The sequence below is a fragment of the Simochromis diagramma genome, unplaced genomic scaffold (assembly GCF_900408965.1).
Source record: "Simochromis diagramma unplaced genomic scaffold, fSimDia1.1 OVJJ01000453.1, whole genome shotgun sequence".
In the NCBI taxonomy this organism is placed as follows: Eukaryota; Metazoa; Chordata; class Actinopteri; order Cichliformes; family Cichlidae; genus Simochromis; species Simochromis diagramma.
In genome coordinates this window covers 630,066-653,769 of record NW_024387471.1, presented here as the reverse complement: position 1 = coordinate 653,769, position 23,704 = coordinate 630,066, and the positions used below count along the sequence as shown (strand labels likewise).

Sequence of the window (23,704 nt, the reverse complement as noted above, 5' to 3'; positions counted from 1 at the left end):
ATGCTGCAGCTTCAGTGGTGTGGAACTGGTTTGGCTTTCGTCCGTCAGATACACAACAAAGCACTATTTTTGGTAGCGCATGCTAGCGGGCCGTCGTTATTACCGTGTTGTTTGGAAAATACGGCGCACTTAAAATCAATCCTTTGATTTTTCTGAAAGTCGACAGAGCCCCTTATAATCCCGTGTGCCTTATGTATGAACTCTGGTTGTGTTTACTGACCTGGAAACTATTTTATGTGCACGGCGCTCGAAAATCTGTCAAATGTTTCAGTACGACTTTACTAAGCTACGAAGCCGCACCGCTTGATGGATTGTCAGAGCATTACGGCTATCGTAGGCGGAGCCTCGCGGAGTGATACGTGCTGTGCTTCAACATAATGTTACCGTATTGTGTGTGTATAACCTCTTTTTAAGTTGTGTGGATATTATACATGGTTATGCTGAGGATATGTCGGCCAGTTTCCACTGGAAATGCCTTTTGGTTAAACTGTCACCAACGAATTTGCACTGTTACATTTTTATATAACTTTAATGCACTTAAAAAACAGCTGCTTGTTTAAGTGAAAATACATTGATGGGTTTTTTGCACTAATAAAGTTGAGGAGTTGTAAAATATTTTGTCTCGTGTCAATTATATCGTCAGTTATATCGTTATCGCAAATTTTAAAATGTATAGCGTGATAAATATTTTTGGTCATATCGCCCTGCTCTGGTAATAACAAAATCAATGGGAGATGGTTCAGTTTCAAAGTGTTAGATGAGTTTAATGCTTCGATCTTAAATATGATCAACCTATCTCTAATGATCAGCTATGTAGCACAGGCCTTCAAGCTGGCTGTAGTTACACCTTTACTCAAAAAGCATCTCTAGACCCAGCAGTCTTAGCTAATTATAGGCCAATCTCCAACCTTCCTTTCATATCAAACATCCTTGAAAGAGTAGTTGTCAAACAGCTAACAGATCATCTGCAGAGGAATGGTTTATTTGAAGAGTTTCAGTCAGGTTTCAGAGCTCATCACAGCACAGAAACAGCTTTAGTGAAGGTTACAAATGATCTTCTTATGGCCTCTGACAGTGGACTCATCTCTGTGCTTGTCCTGCTAGACCTCAGTGCAGCGTTCGATACTGTCGACCATAATATCCTATTAGAGCGATTAGAACATGCTGTAGGTATTACAGGTACTGTGCTGCAGTGGTTTGTATCATATCTATCTAATAGACTCCAGTTTGTGCATGTAAATGGAGAGTCCTCTTCACACACTGAGGTTAATTATGGAGTTCCACAGGGTCCAGTGCTAGGACCAATTCTGTTTACATTATACATGCTTCCCTTAGGCAGCATCATTAGAAGACATAGCATACATTTACACTGCTATGCAGATGACACCCAGCTCTATCTGTCCATGAAGCCAGATAACACACACCAATGAGTTAAACTGCAGGAATGTCTTAAAGACATAAAGACCTGGATGGCCGCTAACTTTCTGCTTCTTAATTCAGATCAAACTGAGGTTATTGTACTCGGCCCTGAAAAGCTTAGAAATATGGTATCTAACCAGATTCTTACTCTGGATGGCATTACCTTGGCCTCCAGTAACACTGTGAGGAACCTTGGAGTCATTTTGGACCAGGACATGTCCTTCAACGCACATATTAAACAAATATGTAAGACTGCGTTCTTCCACTTGTGCAACATCTCTAAAGTTAGAAATATCCTGTCTCAGAGTGACGCTGAAAAACTAGTTCATGCATTTATTACTTCCAGGCTGGACGACTGTAATTCATTATTATCAGGGTGTCCTATATGTATTAGTGTAGGGTCTTTGTCTTACGTTATCCCCACCTCAAGCTACAGCTGCTAAAAACCCTTGAAGAAGATACTAGTTACCTATTCGCAATTGCTTCATTAGCAGTGTTTAGAAGGTTACTTTTAAAATGTACTCCACTACAGATTACAGATTAAATGTATTTTGTAACGTATTCTGTTAAGTTACTCAATGACAGTAACGTATTCTGAATACTTTGGATTACATATTATATTATCATGCTTTTTACAACTACATGAATGTCCTATTGCTGTGATTTATTACTATTACTGAAGGTTACTCTCCACACCAACACCAGCTAGATGTTTAAATCTTAATATAAATGAGTAACAGTAGGTGGACATTAGGTAAGGCTGCACTTTTTGCAGTGATCTCGTATAGAAAACTATTCAGCGCGTATATAAAACAGGTCCGCGGCGCCGAACCGTAGTAAAGGGACCTCTGGCTAATACGTCTGGTTCGTGTCGGGCTCGTAGCCGAAAACTAGCTTTACTTTGTTGTCTGGGTCAACTTTGTTAGCGAGAGACAGAGAGAGGCGTTGAAAGGCTGCTGCAACAAAACTTATTGTTTCAGAGGAAAACACGAACACAGCGTACAGTCGAGTCTTAACAGCTTACTTACAGCTGGGCTCGTCAGGCACTATGTTTGGCTGCAGTGGTTATTATTATATTTACATACGTGAAACCAATAAGATCTGTACATTTTCACCAGACCTGATGTGTGTGCAGAATTTCATGAGTTTTTGACCACGTTTAGGCAATTAATTTGCCAAAATAATAAATGGAGCAGATAAAGCTTCATTCATCATACAGTAAATAGAGACACAATAGGGCTACCCCACTTTTAGTGCTCGGACCCTAAATATAGCCAGGATAGCTAATGGAAAACGGTTTAAGCAAAATTCACAGATTACCTCAGACGAGCCCTCAAGACAATTCTCGGCCTATAAAACCTTTACTGCATGTCATTCACATTTCCTGACTGCACTGTAACTATCCAATAAAGACAAAAGTCAAACAGTATGTGGGTAACCCTAGCATCAAAAGACCGACATTAGTACTAGCACTTAAGTATTCAGACACATAAATCATATTACATTATGAAATATGATGTCGTATGATTTTAAGACCATGAATAGGTCAAATATGCTGTAGTACATACGGTGGTGACCAGTTCCAGCTTTTGGCAGTAGCGTTGTTCTGTTTGCACCATTTCTTTGGCTATTCGACAGAATTTTCTTTGCCACAAGTCCCTCTGCTCCTGGACACTGCTGCACCCAAGAGGATCCAAAGGGCGAGGCAAGAAACTCATCCTCACTGTGACAAGGACAGAACAGAAACACAACCAAAGTGAATTATCTTCCACAGTAAAGGAAAGCAGACCACTAGAGGTAAAAGATGTAACGCTTTCCTAAATGACTGAATATTTGTGGACAGATGAATTGAGTTTTGTTTGTTTCTAAATAATTTGCTTGATATGGTGGAGCATGTGCTTCTGCCCTCTCAGAAAACGGTAACTTCCAAGCATAACACGCATCTGCAGAGTTCAGCTTTGGAGGAAAAAACATCTTTAAAATTAAGTGCAAAACAAGAATGACACATTATTACAATTCTTTGTTGTTTTGTCTGATAAATATCAAGTTCCAATCTTGAACCATAAATGAAAGCAAAACACACTACATGGATAAAGTTACTAGGCCACCAACACAGAACTCCTACAGGTGGTGCTTGGCCATTGAAGCCCATTCCATGAAGCTCCCACTGTGTTGAGAATAATCCCAGAGGATGTTTGGGAGGCTGCGGTTATTGAATCAATAGAGGATTTATGACTTTTATGCACCATGTGCCTCAGCAGTCAGTAACCTGCCCTGAAACCTTACATGGTATACCATTTCAAAGCTGAGCTGCTACGGTTTCTAAACGCTTCCACTTTGCAGCATCGCCTGGTCATGGACTATCTCAGAGGGAAGACATTTCACAAATTGACTGTTTGCAACAGTAGCATCTGCTGCAGTATCATTAAAGAGATTACTGTTCAGTAAGCTCTTTAGAATAATCAGCAGACTGCAGAACTAGATGCATGCTTGACTTCCTACCTGAGACAGGTAGAAAATGGGACTGGAAACACCCGAATTCAATTCAATTTTAGCACCAAATCACAACAGTCACCTCAAGGCGAGTTCCATTCTACATCTTAAAGAAGTAACATTTCAACGTAAGCAAGTAAATACTTCTCGTGTTGTCCAGTTATTACATGAATCCCAGAACACAAAGTTTTCCGTTGAGTTTGATGTTACTGACATTTGTCGAAATGTTTCATTCAGTTTCAGACTAAATGCTCCAACATCTGTTTCCATTTGAGTCACTCAGTCTTTCAGATGTTTCTAGAACATTTCATGAACGAGATGTACATCAGCTGTCGAGACCGTTTCTACCGGTTATGAGGACGAAAAAACTTGTCAAAACTTTTTTTCAGCGAATTTATTGTCGCAACAAAACGTCTTTGAATGAGAAGTTAATTACTTTACAGAGATTAATTTGTTTTTATGGTTTGTTTGACGGTAAAGCGACACTAGGCTTACCTTTCTGTAACGTCTCTATTTTCAATCAAGGCGCTCTTTTGGAGATTCTGCTTCCTCTTTCCGGTCTGTGTGAGCAATGACCTTTGTTCCACACGCTGATTGGCTGCTCCACAAGCGAACTACAGGAAGCACCCCGTTCTCAGCGGAAGTAGTTTTAACGATTCCAAAGTTAAACCAACTGTTTACAGTATAAAACAGATGTTTAAATAAACAGAACAGGTCGTCAGCGCTGTACTAAATAAATATATTAACATATGTCAAGTTTAACACTTGGTTTAAATAAGATGGTGCTTGTCCTGAACATTGCAGCTAAGATCAGTTTACATCAGCAGTGTCAAACTGCTTTTACACATACAGCCCACTGTGACCTTTAGTGGGCCGGAACCCTTTCTGTCGGTGTAGAGGAAGTTACATATTTAACTGGTTTTCTGCATGATGAAGAAAAAGCTGCTGTGACAAAGAAATAAATCTGACTGCACAACTCTTTGGACTTCAATTGTGAGAAATAAATGTGTGAAGTTACACAGAAGGCTCCATCATTGCCCAGACTGTCCAGTTTTTTCTCAACTGTAGTTGTAAAAAACAAACAAACAGATTTTTTTGTGTCAGAAAGAGAAACAGAAAGTTTTCTGTCATTTCATTGTTTATTTCCCAATTACTTTATGTAGCGTGAATGGTCATAAAAGAGGAGTAGGAAGCTGTAAAACTATATAAGTAGTTAATATAAGTCCAAAATGTCTGCTTATGCTTGTTTGGGGTGAGCAGCACAATCAGGCCTGTGAGACTCATTTACACACTGAGCCATGACTCTGTGCTACATGCACACATTTCTACATCTCCAGTGTTGGGGAGTAACGGAATACATGTGCATACCGTTACATATTTAAAATACAAAATATGAGTAACTGTATTCCGTTACAGTTACCGTTTAAAAAGGTGGTATTCAGAATACAGTTACTTTGCTAAAGTAAAGGGATTACACTACAGTTTTTTCCTGTTTCATATGTTAGGCTGTCCCCTCTCTATTTTTGGTAATTTCCGGTGGAAACCCAAACAAAACACGCATTAAGAGGCTCTAATGCCTGTGTCTCAATCTCATAATGACGTGAAGAAATATTTTTTAAAATGATTTAATATGAAGGCAATAGGCAGAGTGTTACAGGCTTTCTATACAAGATCGGTGCAAAAAGTGCAGCCTTACCTAATGTCCACCTACTGTTACTCATTTATATTAAGACTTAAACATCTAGCTGGTGTTGGTGTGGAGAGTAACCTTCAGTAATGAATCACACAGCAATAGTTCATTCATGTAGTTGTAAAAAGCACGATAATATATTAAGTAATCCAAAGTATTCAGAATACATTACTCTCATTGAGTAACGGAATACGTTACAAAATACATTTTGGGGCATGTAATCTGTAATCTGTAGTTGAATACATTTTAAAAGTAACCTTCCCAACACTGTGAATCTCTGCCATTCAAACACACTTTTGCAGTTTATGTAATGTTTAATACTGAACTGTGAAATGAATCTTTTTTAGCGATTTTTTTATTCAGTGTTTTCATAACAAACTTATTTTTATGCATTTAGTGAGAACACACATGATGTTTAAGGTCCTGTACAGCTGTTTGTCCTCCACGGTGGAAAATAGCTAAAAACTCAAAACAGGTATGACTTTATCCAGCTCCTGATTTTATAAATTCAATATTCAGCTTTTCAGTGTCCGGCATCATTGAAGTCCAGCCAGATGCTGCTCATTTGAGCTTTGCATTTAAATCTGTCTCCACGTGTCTTTGTGTACCTGGCCTGTACCAATACACTTGCTGATCTCGGACGTCTGACCCCTTCCTTCTTTCACATACTGGTATGATCCCAGTCTGTCTTTGCATGTGATTGGCCGCATGGTGTGCACGTTAAAATAAAGTCCCACCCCTGCCTGCGGGCTGGCTCCCATATACCAACTAACAGCTGACATATGAAACGTGTCCCCTGGTTTAGATAAACTCTGCAGATTAGGGGTGTCAAACATAAGGCCCAAAGCACAGAATGAGCCAGTGTGGGGGTTTTGATTTTGAGCTGTTAGGTGTGCTTGTGCATGTTTGATAGCTTGTTCTTTAGTGAAAGACTCCATCTGCTTTGCCATCCATCCGTACACCAAAGCAGTTAAGTAATAGATAAAAGTTATAGTTTTTTTTATCTATCACAGAAGTTTCTGTCTCATTGAAAAATATCAACAGACTTCTTCCCTGCATCACAACTACTGCATCCTTTATGTTTTGAATTTACTTTTAAAGTTTCACTTTGTTGACAGCTTTTATTGAATCACATCACTTTTCACACACAGCTGGATATTACTACATACGTTTGTAGTAAAGAAAAGTTCTTCAGCTGTCACGTTGTCTTCAAGTGTCACAGGACACTTCATGTGATGTTGAAATATTCACAAGCAGCTGTCAGAGAAGAACTAACCCATGATGATTATCAGCCAAGCTGTGTCTGAGCTGGGCTGTTTTAGCCTGAGTCAGGATCCCGGGTCTCTCGTTTTGTGTTCCTTGTGTCTTTGGGATTTTGTATTATGATTGATGTCTCAGGTTCTCTTTGTTAATCTTAGTTTATTCCATAGGGTCCAGTTTTGTAGTTTAGGTTTCCTGTATTCTCTGTTTAGTTCACTGTGTATTTACTAGGTTCCCCTCGTGTAGCTGCCCTCTGTGTGTGTGTTTATATTGTGATGTTAGCTCTGGCGCCGTGTTCCCACTCGCTGTGTTTCCTCATCACGTCATATTCAGGTTTTTCCATGTTTCAGATTTTTTGTTTCTTATCCCTAGTGTTTAACGTTTCTAGTTTTTCCAGTTTAGTTCATGTTAGTGTTGCTTTAGTGTCCGCCTACCTTTGTGTCTTATTTTCGTATCAGCCAATAAATCATCTCGCTTTTCGTTGAGGTCCCACGTTCTCATCTGGTTTGTCTGCATTTAGGTCCTCACTTCAACACATCGGCCACCGAAAGGTGACTCGGAAAAATGCAAGTAAACTCCTGACTTGATCAACAAGGTCCCACAAACTTACACTGGATCCAGATGGAACTCGTGTGGTCTCTCTTATGACTGGAAAACTACAACCAGAGGATACTGTCAGAAAACGATTTATTGTAGTATTATTGTTCATGTCATTTTCATTCAATCCATGGTTTTTATGGTTTTCTCCCAGCAACTTTGCGCAGGATGCTCATGTTCTGCAGGTACTGTGGTCTTAAAATAAGATAGTGAGCTGAAATGCTTCAAATTGCTGAACAGATGAAATGCATCTTTAATGGAGAGATTATTAAAATGCATGATTTTGGTAGGCTCTTTATTGTTTTAAATTATATTGTGTTTTCAGCACATTTGGTATTATAATAATTGGCTCCAAAACAGACCTGGGCAAATTAGGCTTCTTTTGCCTCGAGGCGATGAAGGCATAAACCGTGCAGGAGACCACAGACAAAGGCTCTGCTGGTTTTTACCTGAGGACGGGGAAAAAAGTAAAAGCATCAATAATCTACCAAGTGGAGGAACTCTCCCAAGGTTTTGGAGTGTTTTTGTGTTATTCATAGCTGCTGTAGCCTATAGACTCATAATTGACCTCTGCACTTTGTAAAAATATTTTTAAAAAACTTTATGAGATGAAAGATGGTGATGTTTTGTAATTCAACTTTTGAGTCCCCCTTCTCCCCAATCCAATAGTATTGAATTGCAAGTCATGAATTATTCAACGCACAGGAGGCAAGGCTACCTTAGCTGGAAGACGTTATATGAAACAAGGTTGCAACACCAAGTGATATCAAATGAGCTGGCACAAAAAGAAAACACAAACAAACAACAACAACATAAAGTAAATAAATTGAATAAAAATAGGAGCAATGTTAGACAGAGATGTCTTCAGGGAGAACTGGAGGGATATTACTGTCCAATAGCAGTTTTTCCACAGGATGCTGGTGCTTGATGTGAAAAAAATCTCTTTAGTGTTTACTGACGTGGAATCCCATTATCTACCTTTGTTGAAGAGGGGCAAAGGCTTAATTTATGTCCTAATGCTTCAGTGCCAGCTCTTCACTTAACTTCTGGGTTGTAATTAACAATGTTTTTATCAAACGGTAATCATAGCATCAAGTGTTGACACTTCTGGGCAGCTCACAAGTACATAATTGTAGCTATTAAAATGTACTGTATTTGGGGCTTTCATGCAATTGTCTGATAACTCTTTAAAGTAAAGTCTCATGAGCTGTGATGAACTCTTTAAACACACAGTTCTTTAGAATAGAAGTCTAACATAGCTTTGTCCAGCAAATCTTTTCCAGTTTGTTCAAATGTGGACGTGTGTTATTGGTTCTACAAGAACACACGAAACAGGAACTTTATGCACATTTTATTTTGAGTAAGAAAAACAACAACAACAAAAAAAACCCCTCAAAGTGTTGTTCAAAAGTAACTGGCTATAAGTGTGTCATGGTTCCGGGTCTTTTGACCCAGCATGTTGGGTTTCATGTCCCTTTTGTATCATGATGTTCTACTTTATATGGTTTAAGCTTGGATTTGTTCTGTTTGAGTTCTCTATGTTTTCCCATTTGTTCTTGTCTGTTTAGCTTCCTCCCACGTCTGTGTCTTTCTCGCTATATTGGTTATAGCGTCGTGCCTTCAGTGTGCGAGTCTGTCATGTCCCCTGTGTTTAAGTCTCCCTGGCCCTTTGTGTGTCTCAGTGATGTCTTTGTCTCCCTTCGTGTCCCTCTCTCTCGCTGTGTGTTCGTCTCCTCCTCTTGTTTACATGTTTCCCCTTTACCACGACCCGCTCAGTGAGAGAAGGAATCTCTCCTGGTCAAAGAATCGGCATCACTGGTCAGTAAAACCCAACAGCGACTCTACTTCCTCAGCAAACTGAAGAGCGCATCACACCCGCTCCATATATTTCAGTTTAAGCGTTGTTTTCAAATATTGCACACTAAAAAAATGCTTAGTGTCATTCCCATTTCTTTTTGTGGCATATAGAAGCTCTACTGCAACCTTGTTAAGATCCAACCATGCAAATAGGATTTGTTGCCATTTTGATCTGGACTGTATAACTCCACTTCCTAGGGATGCTGAGGACCTATCTGATAAGAAACTGTTGGTAGCTTTTTACCGCAGCACCACAGAAAGTGTCCTCGCCCACTGCATTATGCCCTGGTATCAGCTTGTCAACCAGGACTCCAGGAACGCTGAAATGTACGTAAAACACTTACGGTAAATAACTGTAAAATGGCAACGGTAAATTACCATTAAATCAAAAAGAGTAAATGATTGTAATATGTATATTAAATTTCTGTAAATTAAAAAACGGCGCTTTGCTTTTATTTTTACACTGCTAATATGTTGAAAATATATTAATGTGAAACGTCTTCAAGCAACTTAAAGAAGTCCAGACGCTTTTCTTTCCAAGCTCCTTAGACTACTCAAAACATACTGTACTTTTAATTTTAACAAAATGTCAAAACATTGTTAGAATTATTGTGAAAATTAGGGTGAAATTGTTTTAATGTTAACAAGCTCAGGCTGTTTGATAAAAGAGTATATCTTAACAGTAAATACAATCAATTACTAAAAATTAAAAAAATATGTATATTTCTTTAAGTTCTACAGTCTCTCCAAGTATACCGCAGCTAATTCCAATGAAAAAAAAATTGTGGCATAGCGAGGTTTAAATCATGGCTCTACCACTGTTCAGTCCGTGTTCGATCTGTTTGAGTGTGATACCACCTGCTGAAATTAAAATTAATTGATCAAAATGAAATACAAAAAAATAATGAAATAATGTTAATAAAATAATTGGTGTAGTTTGCAAAGTCAAGAGCAGTCAAAGAGTGTATTGAAATTCTCATGAGTTGTGGCAAAAGAAAAATCACCATCATAATGCGGCTACCCTTTCGGCGCCAGCTGTGGGCTCAAGGCTGGAGCCGAACAACAACACCCTGATAACGACTGTGTTTAGTCCATGCAAGGCCACCTGGGTTGGCTGGAAGACTGTTTACTTAGCCTGGCAGGGCGAAGGACACTGTCTCAGCTGAACTATGGACACGCACACACATACATATAATGATAAACACTCACTGACGCATCACCCTCCCTATCCTGGATCCAACGCCACCTCCAACGCTTACCTCCCCCATGATGTGGACATCGGGTCAGTTGGAGGCGCAGTCAAAGATTGCAGCGGTCCCAGATCAGATGTACACACTGGGACTCTTTCCCATGTTGCTGCCTGTGTTTATTGTTGATATCTGTGCATTCCTGTATTATCCTTCTGTGTTACACATTTCGATGTTTTTTTCCTCGCTACCTAGCCTGACCTGTCTCCCCAATGTGATGTTTGTGTATTGTATGTACGGTGGGCAAGGTCTGTCATCTCGATTGTGGGCAAAAGACCTGCAACTGACAAATAAAGGCTATCTCATCTCATCATCTCATCAGGATGGTCCAAAAGAGTGATGTTATTCTCCTCAAGATGGGTGGTGACCATGGTGGCCATTTAGAAGTCGGCCATCTTGGATACAACTTTTGTTTTTTCAATAGGAAGAGGGTCATGTGACACATCAGACTTATTGATAATGTCACAAGAAAAACAATGGTGTGCTTGGTTTCAATGTAACTTTATTCTTTCATGAGTTATTTACAAGTTTCTGACCACTTATAAAATGTGTCCAATGTGCTGCCCATTGTGTTGGATTGTCAATGCAACCCTCTTCTCCCACTCTTCACACACTGATAGCAACACCGCAGGAGAAATGCCAGCACAGGCATCCAGTATCCGTAGTTTCAGGTGCTGCACATCTCGTATCTTCACACCATAGACAGTTGCCTTCAGATGACCCCAAAGATAAAAGTCTAAGGGGGTCAGATCGGGAGACCTTGGGGGCCATTCAACTGGCCCACGACGACCAATCCACTTTCTAACTAATGTTCCACAAACAGGACTTTAATATCACCAACCATTCCCATGTTATTACGGTGTATCCATATAATTGGCCACCCTGTAGAGTTGTCCTGTTGAAAAACCCAGTCGTTACCACACAGACGAGGGCCCTCAGTCATGAGGGACGCTCTCTGCAACATCTGGACATAACCAGCAGCCGTTTGACGCCCCTGCACCTCCTGAAGCTCCATAGTTCCACTGAAGGAAAAGGCACCCCAGACCATTATGGCGCCCCCTCCACTGTGGAGCACAGACAACATCTCAGGGTGGATCTGCTTGTCATGCCAGGAAGGTTGGAAACCATCAGGATCATCAAGGTTACATTTTTTTACAGGAGAAAAAAAAAAGGTTATATTTTTTTCTCATCAGAGAATTTGTTTTTGAAGCCCTTCAGTCTCAGATGCTGTTTGATGGTTATGGGGGTGCAGTCGGCACCACTGATGGCCTTAATTTAGGGTTGAGGATTTTTTAGGTCTTCCACTTCATGTTTTTGTTCCATAGCCCCCAGGATTATTTAAGAAATGACCGTCTTAACTAGGGATGGGTATCGAAACCCGGTTCTTTTTGAGAACCGGTTCCCACTGTTTCAATTCCTTGGGATTGTTTGCCATTTTTACAAACGATTCCCTTATCGATTCCAGTCGCCCCGAATGACATCACCACGTTGCGGAGCGTCATTTACCTGGCAGGAAACATGGTACCTAAGCAGCTCAAACGCTCAAAAGTTTGGTTTTACTTTACGAGAACGGATGACAACAGGGCAACTTGCAATACTTGAAAAGCAGATATTTCATTTAAGGGAGGAAACGCTAAAAATATAATAAGCATACAGTACTTGGTTGAGAGTAACACTTTAGCAACAAAAGTATAGATAACCTCCTCCCCTCCCAAAATGGTTTGTTCCAGCTCTCCCCTGCTCTGGCTCTAGCGCCCTTGCTGCCAGAGCGATGGTGGCTGAGACGCAGCTGAGCGGAGGTGTAAGTGCCTGGCTTAAAACAGGACATGTTGGCTGCATTTAACCTTCAGTTACTCTTTATATAGTTGGTAGGAGTCAGGCCATGTTTCTTTGTAGCTGAAAAACATTACACCAGGTAACCTGCAGTGTTGAAAACTTTTCCGTCGATGTTTGCCGCCCTACAATCCGTCCTGCTCTGTAGTAAAATCAGCAACATTTGACCGTCCTGTTGCTCCCATTGAAATGTATACAGCCTATTTAAAATCTAAAACTTATAATTGTCCGCAGCCTGCTGTTGTTACCACTGTCCTGTTTGAAATAGATACTAACTAGCTAACTGACTGGATGCCCATTAACCTTATAACTCCCGGTGTGTGTGTGTGTGTGTGTGTGTGTGTGTGTGTGTGTGTGTGTGTGTGTGTGTGTGTGTGTGTGTGTGTATACAGAGACAGCCAGGTTCATAATGGATATGAGGAAGTTTTTTCAAAAAAAGGAGCCACATTCAGGTAAAAGTGTAAAATCAAATGATCCGTCAATCAAGAATAATGTTGGATCAGTGTTTCAATGTTTATATCTTTTATTAGATGTTCATGTGGTTTGGTTATTTGCCTTTTGGTTGAAAGTACACTGAGAGGACTTTTTGTTAGTGATCTTAAAAGTATTTTTTTATATTAATGCAGAAGCTCTGTTTCTATTCTAAAAATGTTTTAAGCTTGTTTCAAAGGTTCTGTACTGCAGCTTTAAATGTTTTCCAAAAGCACACAGACACTTATCAGTGTTTCTCAAACTTTTTACAGTGTGTCCCACCTGAGAAAAATGTCAAGCTCTCCTAAGCACCACTATGAAAGCATGAAACTCATAAATCTTACAACACAAAATTAGTATCTGCAGTAAAGATTTTTTCATGCATTGTATATATTCTACCACAGGCAAAGTGTCCTCCATTTTTATATTCTTTTTTTAAAATATTTTTTAATAATTTATTTGTAATAATTTATTATGTTTCGGGAGTGTTTTTTATGTATCTGTATTGTATTATACATACACATTAAAAGTTATTATGATGACTGATAACGGAGATGAAGACAACAGACGATGAGGACAGGGAGGATGCAGGGACCGAAAGAGACAGGGAAGAAGTCTCATTGTGATGAGTAAAGTGTATCTTGGGTGGCTGGGCAGCTCTCTGGGTGCTCAGCACCCCCAAAGCTCTGATCCTAGAATTGCCCCTGGTTTGCACGTCCTCTCCCGTTAGTGCGGCAGGTAAATAATCAACTAACAGTGCATATTATGTTAGCGCGATCTGCCTTATTACAAACCTGCCATTACTGTGCATTTAGTGACCATGATGAGACAGACAGAGTCTGGCTCAGATGCTGGCAGTTCTCGCTGCAGTCTGCCGGTAGCGTCTCCTTTCAGGCCAGGATAGACGAACGTCACCGAGCAGAGACTCAGTTTGTGGTCAAAGGCTTGCACCCGTTTGCCACAGCAGATGATTTTCAGTAAGTGAATGTGTTTAATTGTAGGCAGGGACATTACTGGATATTCTTGTGTAATTGCTACAGAATAATTTATGTTATACTTTGTTATTGCTACAGAAGAATATTTATTTTATTATTTTACATTTACAATGTTTTTCCTGGGGACCCTGTGACCCATTGAAGAGGCTGTGGACCTCGTAAGATCTCACTGCTGGGTTTGTAAGGCCATGTTACTCCTAAATTTCTATCTTGTTCAAAGAGAAGATATAAAACAAACTTCTGAGCTAATCGACCTTAGTGTTCTCCTTTTTTAAAAAGAATCGATAAAGAATCGAATCGTTAAACAGAATCGAAAATGGAATCGGAATCGTGAAAATCTTATCAATACCCATCCCTAGTCTTAACTGCGTCCCACCTCAGCAGTGATGGCGCGCTGTGAGAGACCCTGCTTATGCAGTTCAACAAGCCGACCATGTTCAAAAAGGAAAGCTTTTTTGCTTTTGCCATCAGAACATCCTGACAGTCTGACAGAAAATGACAATGAATGCACAGTTCTGCACAGATTTGGCCTTTTAAAGGCAAGTGGTCCTAAACATTTGATCAGCTGTAAAACAGCCTGTCCCAGTTTAAGTTTGTTAAATGTAAGTTAAATGCTTTGTTTACCTCCCATTTCTGCTTGTTGCATGTTGTTGGAACCTTGTTAAGATCCAACCATGCAAAAGATGATTTTTTTGCCATTTTTCAAGTGGTCTAAAGCTTTTGATCGGGACTGTATTTAATAATCGATTAGTTTCTTCTGACAAAAAGTCAAAGAATGTAAGTTTTATGCCAATCAGCCCTGTCGTGTTTATTACCTCGTTTGTTGGGCCTTAATGTTTTAGACGACATTCTGGCTGCAACAGCTGACAATAATTTACTGTAAATATGAACTTTTGAATAAAAAGACATGTTTTGTATTATACAGCTCTTCTGTGCTTTGTCAACAGGAGACGGCAATCAAGCTTCTTAAAAATGTATTTTAACTGGTTTACTTTATATTAGTTTTTTATTTCAATGTAATTTTTGCACAAAAACCAAAGTTCACTGTGAATTTTACATTTATATATTCTACATTATCACTATATTTTCCACGGTGAAATTCTGGCAACCACAGCTGCCAGTATTTTACTGTAATATTCAACTTTTTACTATGATACCGTATTATTTGATACAGTTTCACTATATTTAACGAAGTAAGACTTTAATCAGGTTAACGGAATGTCTGTGGTTTTCACATGAATTACCCATAAACAATTTTACAATTTATTTTAAATTCATAGTCATTTATTGTAAAAAATAGTAATTATTTACTGTGAAGTTTATGTTTCCTCTCATTTGAGGGTCAAAACTGGAAATTAAAACATAACCTGGCAAAATGGACAATTGTTTGAACTGATGATCTGGAATCTGCTGTTGTTTAGAAATGGCTACCTCAACCTTCCCAGGTTGAGTGCAGTGGGTTCAGGGCAGAGCCAGTGGAGGCTGCTTGGCACAGCTGATAACGATCATCTAATCATGTCTCCCCTGTTCCTGTGGCTCCCTGAGGATCTGGTTGGGGGAGGACAACCTCCAAGCTAATATAAAACAATCAACACCAGTAAAAGAGAGATAAATACAAAGAATAAAAAACAGCTCCACAGTAAGCAAAACTAAGAATGAAACTGCACATTAATTTGTAATTAATTATTAATTACAAACAGAAATTAAAAGTCCAAAAAACACATTAGAAATTAGAAATTGGAAAATGAACATCTTAATCCCAAATTTAAAAAACAAAAGTGCAGATGGATGTTTGTGCTGACTAAAGCATCCTGGGATTTGGAGTCAGTTTTATTTTGTAGTGAATTCTACACTGAAGCAAACAACACGTTACATGTGATATTTCCTTTTGTCTAATAAGGAAGGAGAAGGCTGGTGTGGGGGGTGGGGGTCTAATCAGGGTGGGGGTTGGGGTATCAAAAGCTGTCCCAGAGATGGGTGTGTGGTGGGATAATGGGAGGAGGGAGGTGTCTGTGAGAGAGTGAAAGAGGAAGGATGTGGGTAATTATTTTGAAGGGTATTAAGTCATCAGATTTACTTTTATCTTGACTGCATTGTAGAAGTCGTGCATAATTAATAGAGGGAGCTTATTAGGAAAAGATGATTAGGCAAATTACACAGGTGTCGGATGGATTTTTCACGATGAATTTTTCCAGGACACTCCTAGATTTCCATCTGTTCGGCTCCTCCGAGAATGCGTCTCCAGGGGAAATTAATACGACACAATAAAAAACAAATTGCAGGCTCGCAAGAACAGAAAATAAAAACAAACATGAATTGTCATTTTTACAAATATTCTAATTATTAACAAGTTTTTGATTGATTTTAATGGATATTGGGAATTTAATTTATCATTACTTTTGCAAATAACAAAAAACTCAACAGAAAACAAACAAACAAAAACAAGACTTTGTCCTCAATGATTATACAGGGAGTGCAGAATTATTAGGCAAGTTGTATTTTTGAGGAATAATGTTATTATTGAACAACAACCATGTTCTCAATGAACCCAAAAAACTCATTAATATCAAAGCTGAATGTTTTTGGAAGTAGTTTGTAGTCTGTTTTTAGTTTTAGCTATTTTAGGGGGATATCTGTGTGTGCAGGTGACTATTACTGTGCATAATTATTAGGCAACTTAACAAAAAACAAATATATACCCATTTCAATTATTTATTTTTACCAGTGAAACCAATATAACATCTCCACATTCACAAATATACATCTCTGACATTCAAAACAAAACAAAACAAATCAGCGACCAATATAGCCACCTTTCTTTGCAAGGACACTCAAAAGCCTGCCATCCATGGATTCTGTCAGTGTTTTGATCTGTTCACCATCAACATTGCGTGCAGCAGCAACCACAGCCTCCCAGACACTGTTCAGAGAGGTGTACTGTTTTCCCTCCTTGGAAATCTCACATTTGATGATGGACCACAGGTTCTCAATGGGGTTCAGATCAGGTGAACAAGGATGGCCATGTCATTAGTTTTTCTTCTTTTATACCCTTTCTTGCCAGCCACGCTGTGGAGTACTTGGACTGCGTGTGATGGAGCATTGTCCTGCATGAAAATCATGTTTTTCTTGAAGGATGCAGACTTCTTCCTGTACCACTGCTTGAAGAAGGTGTCTTCCAGAAACTGGCAGTAGGACTGGCAGTTGAGCTTGACTCCATCCTCAACCCGAAAAGGCCCCACAAGCTCATCTTTGATGATACCAGCCCAAACCAGTACTCCACCTCCACCTTGCTGGCGTCTGAGTCGGGACTGGAGCTCTCTGCCCTTTACCAATCCAGCCACGGGCCCATCCATCTGGCCCATCAAGACTCACTCTCATTTCATCAGTCCATAAAACCTTAGAAAAATCAGTCTTGAGATATTTCTTGGCCCAGTCTTGACGTTTCAGCTTGTGTGTCTTGTTCAGTGGTGGTCGTCTTTCAGCCTTTCTTACCTTGGCCATGTCTCTGAGTATTGCACACCTTGTGCTTTTGGGCACTCCAGTGATGTTGCAGCTCTGAAATATGGCCAAACTGGTGGCAAGTGGCATCTTGGCAGCTGCACGCTTGACTTTTCTCAGTTCATGGGCAGTTATTTTGCGCCTTGGTTTTTCCACACGCTTCTTGCGACCCTGTTGACTACTTTGAATGAAACGCTTGATTGTTCGATGATCACGCTTCAGAAGCTTTGCAATTTTGAGACTGCTGCATCCCTCTGCAAGATATCGCACTATTTTTGACTTTTCTGAGCCTGTCAAGTCCTTCTTTTGACCCATTTTGCCAAAGGAAAGGACGTTGCCTAATAATTATGCACACCTGATATAGGGTGTTGATGTCATTAGACCACACCCCTTCTCATTACAGAGATGCACATCACCTAATATGCTTAATTGGTAGTAGGCTTTCGAGCCTATACAGCTTGGAGTAAGACAACATGCATGAAGAGGATGATGTGGACAAAATACTCATTTGCCTAATAATTCTGCACTCCCTGTATTTGATCTGACATCATTAAATTCTTATTCATACAGTGCAAAAAGTGTTCACAGCCCTTGTTCCACATTTTATTCAGAACCTTTCAACAGCCTTATCCAAAAATTGATAAAATTCATTTTTCACCTGAAAATTTTACATACAATATCCCCATAATGACAAGTCGAAACCCAAGAAGTAGAGTCCTTCACTGCTCACATCAGCTCAGTGGATAGAAACATTCAACAGGGAAGACACAAAGGATAACTGTTTGCCATTCCTGGACTGTGCCGTGCACATTGAGGAGAAAGAAAACAAGACTCAGCTGTACCGGGGTGTCCAACTCCAGGCTTGAGGGCCAGTGTCCTGCAGGTTTGAGATCTCACCCTGGGTCAACACACCTGAATCACATGGTTAGTTCATTACCAGGCCTCTGGAGAACTTCAAGACACGCTGAGGAGGTTGTTTAGCCATTTAAATCAGCTGTGTTGGATCAAGGACACATTTTGGACTGAGTAGACAGATAGTTTGAAAGAGGAGTGAAATATGTCCACTGTGAATGACCATCTGACCATTACTCAGACCATGGCTCAGATTGGTGGGATGGTTGGACAGCGGTGGGGTGTGGGGGGGATAGTGTTTGCTAATAGTCCAAATGGCCTAGAGGAAGAAGCTGTTGGTGAGTCTGGAGGTGTGGGACCTGATTCACTTGAGGCCCCGACCACAGGGCAGCGGGTCAAACAGGTGGTTGAGCATGAAAAGGCCCTTCTATCCCGACTTCTCAGAGTTGGCTGTAGGAAGAGTCCTGGTGGTTTCAAACTTTCCACTTACAGATAAATTTACTGTGCTCACAGGTCGACTCCAGTTAAGTTGTAGAAACATCTGGCAATGATGTGTCAGAAACAGGATGCACTTGAGCACAACTTTGAGTGTCATGGTAAAGAGTGAGTATACTTACATACATGAGTGCTCTCATTCACCCTTTTCTCTTGATTCAGGATTGTTGAAAATAAAGCCAAAAATGACTCAGCATACTTCTTGTTCCACCTTTTTATAAATGTATTTTTGATGTGATGAAGCACATTTGGCAGGAAGACATTCAGCAAAATAAAAAACTCGAGGAATTAAACACGTATAAAGATTAGGTCACTGTCCTGGTCATCAGACTATATGGTGATCATAGCCACAACAGACAAGCTAGAAAATACTGACTTTTAACTGAGTCTGTTTCTCTGAAGGTTCAGCCCATGCACAATGATCAGGATACTTGTTGTTCCTAGAGTATTTAAAAGTAGAATGGGAGGCAGAGGCTTCAGTTTTCAGGCCCCTCTTCTGTGGAACCAGCTTCCAGTTTGGATTCAGGAGACAGACACTATCTCTACTTTTAACCTCCTAAGACCTGAACTCTTCCACGGCATTTTTAATTTCTCTTTGATATTTGGGCTGATTGGGACCTGATGAATGTAAAAACAAAGAATTACCAGATATTTTTTTTTTACTTAATTTTTGTTTCTAAGAAAAGTGAGAGCCACATATGAGGATTCATTTAAAATTTTGATAGAACAGTAGCAATATAAAGTCCTCGTAAGTGGATATCAGGCCCTTGTAGAGCAAAATTGAGTATTTTGGTCTAAATAACCCAAAATGTGATGTCTTCATATGTGGACGCAGGTCCTAGGAGGTTAAGAATGGGCTTCAAACTTTCCTTTTTGCTAAAGCATATAGTTAGTGCTGGACCAGGTGACCCTGAATCCTCCCTTAGTTATGCTGCAATAGGTGTGGACTGCTGGGGGATTCCCATGATGCATTGGGTGTTTCTTCTTCACTCACTATGTATTAACAGACCTCTCTGCATTGAATCATATCTGTTATTAATCTCTGTCTCTCTTCCACAGCATGTCTTTATCCTGTCTTCCTCTCTCACCCCAACCAATCACAGCAGATGGCCCCGCCCCTCCCTGAGCCTGGTTCTGTCGGAGGTTTCTTCCTGTTAAAAGGGAGTTTTTCCTTCCCACTGTCACCAAAGTGCTGCTCATAGGGGGTCATATGATTGTTGGGCTTTTCTCTGCATGTATTATTGCAGGGTCTACCTTACAATATAAAGCACCTTGAGGTGACTGTTGTTGTGATTTGGTGTATAAATAAAATTGAATTGAATCATTCGCTCCTGCAATACAGGAAGGAAATTTCACCTCTTGGCTCAGTGTGACCACTGTGTCTGTTCTTCATGTGGTCCTCTCCCACTTGCCATTATTGGGGTTCCTTGAGGAGTACTTCAAAGCCTCCTTAGATGTTTGGCTTGTTCATACCTGTGAACCTACTTCATAGAAGCCTAACCCCTCCACAAGCAAATCAGCAATCAGCCTTCATCTTAGCATTTCCTCTTGCTCACTGTTTGTGGTTAAGCTCATCATTTGTCTGAATTAAACAAAATGTGGTAAGTTTTTTTTTTTTTAAACAGCTATAATATCGACACATTTACATACCCTCGTGGTCATTTAAAAAGTGTATTAAACTCACAGACAAAGACCTTGACGTTGAAGTGTAGGTGAATAAATCGAGCATCTGTAGGTAAAGTGACAAACCAGGAGATGCTGGCCTGCCAGGTGCCTCCCCGGGCATCCTAGAGATCCCCGCTCATTCACAGTGGGTAAATTTGCAGTGAGGATGATGATGAAGAGGGTGACAAAAGTCTGAAGGATGACTGAGTGGACAGACGTGTGACACGAGAGGTGAAATTGGATTTGGCTTCTGTCTGTTAGCACTGGTAGAGGATGGCTACAAGCTCAGTAAACTGTAATGGCCCTGACCCCACACACACACACACACACACACACACAGACACACACAGACACACACACACACACACACACACACACACAGACACACACACACACACACACACACACACACACACACACACACACACCTTCCACCATTTTCAATTCATTTTCTGCAAAGCATGAAATTAAATCTAGTTGTGATAATTACATGATGCTTATTTCATCCCAACTACGTTTCTCATATTTATGATATAATGTCACAGCTTTAATTAACAGCTGCACTGTTTATTCAGTTCTCATGTGCTCTAAGAGCAACTGGAGATTAATATAACCACCTGATGACAGCCTTTATTACAGACTGCTGATTGACAGCACTGCCACCACCACACTGCCCGTGATTACACTGGTAATCTGTATAATTTGACTTGGACATATCCTCATTTGATTGAACGCCTTGAGGGTGGATGTGATGAAGTCTGACATAGATAGATCATGTCACCTTTAAAATGTCTCAGTGTCTGTTTAATGGCTAATTACATTACCAAAGCAAAGCGCAGACTGGTGTAAGTCCTCTGTCACCTTGGAGGAATTAATGATTAAATTATGAATTAAAAGCCCCGAGGGCACTAAAAGAAAGTTGAGATCTAATGTTAGCAAAGATACTTTAGAAAAAAAATGGATGTGAAAATGTACCCCTACGTGTTGGATCGAATGTGTCAGAGAGGAGAATTTGTTGAATTGTTAACGTGTGATATATGCTCAGTATAAAATCGGCAATGAATGAAATACCAAGCTTTTCTTAATTTAGGTGTGCGTATCCCCTCCCATGATTCATGTATCTGTTTGTGCAATCCTCCTTCCTGCTCATATTCAACATTTCCACTCTGTGTAACACACTTGAAAAGGCAAAGGCTCTTGGCTGGAGGGATGTTGTACAGAAAGCAGGCAGAGGAATGCCTTGCCTATGGCACTGGCTCGGGGCACGGTGTGAGCTGGGACCACCCTACGTGATCATTCATGTTTCATTGTGGGCAGAGAGACTTTAAGTTCACCCCCCTCCCCTCTCCCACTTGAGTGAATTCTGGATACGGTAACAGAAAATCACGACACCCATAATTATACCTTGTGGATATTTTTCGTTTTCTACTCTTGATGGATTAAATCATGCAAAACACTCCTAATTCCCCACAGGATGATTTGTGTCTCAGAGCCGACTGCAAATGTCACGGATGACTGTTTGTGGCACCAGCATTGACTCTCAACTCTGCTGCAGACAGATGGGATTGGACTCTGTATGCAGCTCCTCTTCCAAAAGAGCCACCGGCAGGGCCACCTAAACTAGAGCTGGAGCCATTCATCACTCTGCTGATACGGACCTTTCAATATAACTAAAGCAGTGGCCCATCAATGACCATCTGTAATATCTCTGTCATAATCTTGATATGTATAATGGAGTGATTTGTATATATTAGTGCTATTTCTTAAATTTGTAAACTCTGTAACATATTGCACGATTTAAATAGTTACTGTCTTGGAGCAGCTGTAACCAACATCATTTCCTTTGGGATAAATAAAGTATTCTGATCTGGAGCTGGTATGATAGGACATGACGTGACTTTGCCTGTCTGTAAAAGATGTAATGTAACATGCTTTACTATTCATTAAAGATCATGGAAAGAGCGGGAATGACGAGTAAAGTGGATAATTTACTGAAGATATCATGTAAGGAAATGCTCTCATGGGGCAAACCCAGAAGCAATCTGACTGCATCAAAATTAGCTTTATGATTTCTATTTTAAAAAATATTCATGTATTATTATTCATTTATCCTTTAGTACTTGGGCAATTCTTTTAATGTATGATTGTAAATTTCCCTTGTCACACACCCACACAAAATCAAGACATTTATAAAGAACTCCATAATAACCAGAAGCAGTTGCAGAGCTACCATTTGTCCTAAAGACATAAAGACCTGGATGGCCGCTAACTTTCTGCTTCTTAATTCAGATCAAACTGAGGTTATTGTACTCGGCCCTGAAAAGCTTAGAAATATGGTCTCTAACCAGATTCTTACTCTGGATGGCATTACCTTGGCCTCCAGTAACACTGTGAGGAACCTTGGAGTCATGTTTGACCAGGACATGTCCTTCAACGCACATATTAAACAAATATGTAAGACTGCGTTCTTCCATTTGTGCAACATCTCTAAAGTTAGAAATATCCTGTCTCAGAGTGACGCTGAAAAACTAGTTCATGCATTTATTACTTCCAGGCTGGACGACTGTAATTCATTATTATCAGGAAGTCCTAAAAACTCCCTGAAAAGCCTTCAGTTAATCCAAAATGCTGCAGCAAGAGTCCTGACAGGGACTAGAAAGAGAGAGCAGATTTCTCCTGTTTTGGCTTCCTGTTAAATCCAGAATTCAAAATCCTGCTCCTCACATACAAGGTCTTAAATAATCAGGCCCCATCTTATCTTAATGACCTTGTAGTACCATATCACCCTATTAGAGCACTTCGCTCTCGCTCTGCAGGCCTACTTGTTGTTCCTAGAGTATTTAAAAGTAGAATGGGAGGCAGAGCCTTCAGTTTTCAGGCCCCTCTTCTGTGGAACCAGCTTCCAGTTTGGATTCAGGAGACAGACACTATCTCTACTTTCAAGATTAGGCTTCAAACTTCATATGTGGACGCCAGGTCCTAGGAGGTTAAGAATGGGCTTCAAACTTTCCTTTTTGCTAAAGCATATAGTTAGGGCTGGACCAGGTGACCCTGAATCCTCCCTTAGTTATGCTGCCGGGGATTCCCATGATGCACTGAGTTTTTCCTTTCCAGTCACCTTTCTCACTCACTATGTGTTAACAGACCTCTCTGCATTGAATCATATCTGTTATTAACCTCTGTCTCTCTTCCACAGCATGTCTTTATCCTGTCTTCCTTCTCTCACCCCAACCAATCACAGCAGATGGCCCCGCCCCTCCCTGAGCCTGGTTCTGCTGGAGGTTTCTTCCTGTTAAAAGGGAGTTGATTGTTGGGTTTCTCTGTATCTATTA

General features: G+C 40.2%; 1 protein-coding gene across 2 annotated transcripts in view; it reads right to left on the bottom strand.

Annotated features, from left to right (window-relative positions):
* Nucleotides 1–4,490, bottom strand: part of arhgef39 (Rho guanine nucleotide exchange factor (GEF) 39) — a 56,102-nt gene extending 51,612 nt beyond the window's left edge. The window contains exons 1-2 of one of the 2 annotated variants that reach the window (XM_040015015.1): nt 4,408–4,490; nt 2,988–3,142 (exon numbers count right to left, since the gene is read on the bottom strand). In XM_040015015.1, coding sequence (XP_039870949.1) covers nt 2,988–3,137 — 150 coding nt within the window. In that variant the 5' untranslated portion in view covers nt 3,138–3,142; nt 4,408–4,490. Of the gene's footprint in view, nt 1–2,987; nt 3,143–4,126; nt 4,151–4,407 lie in introns of those variants that run through there. The other variant, XM_040015014.1, reaches the window with a different exon arrangement.
* Nucleotides 4,491–23,704: the final 19,214 nt, after the last annotated feature.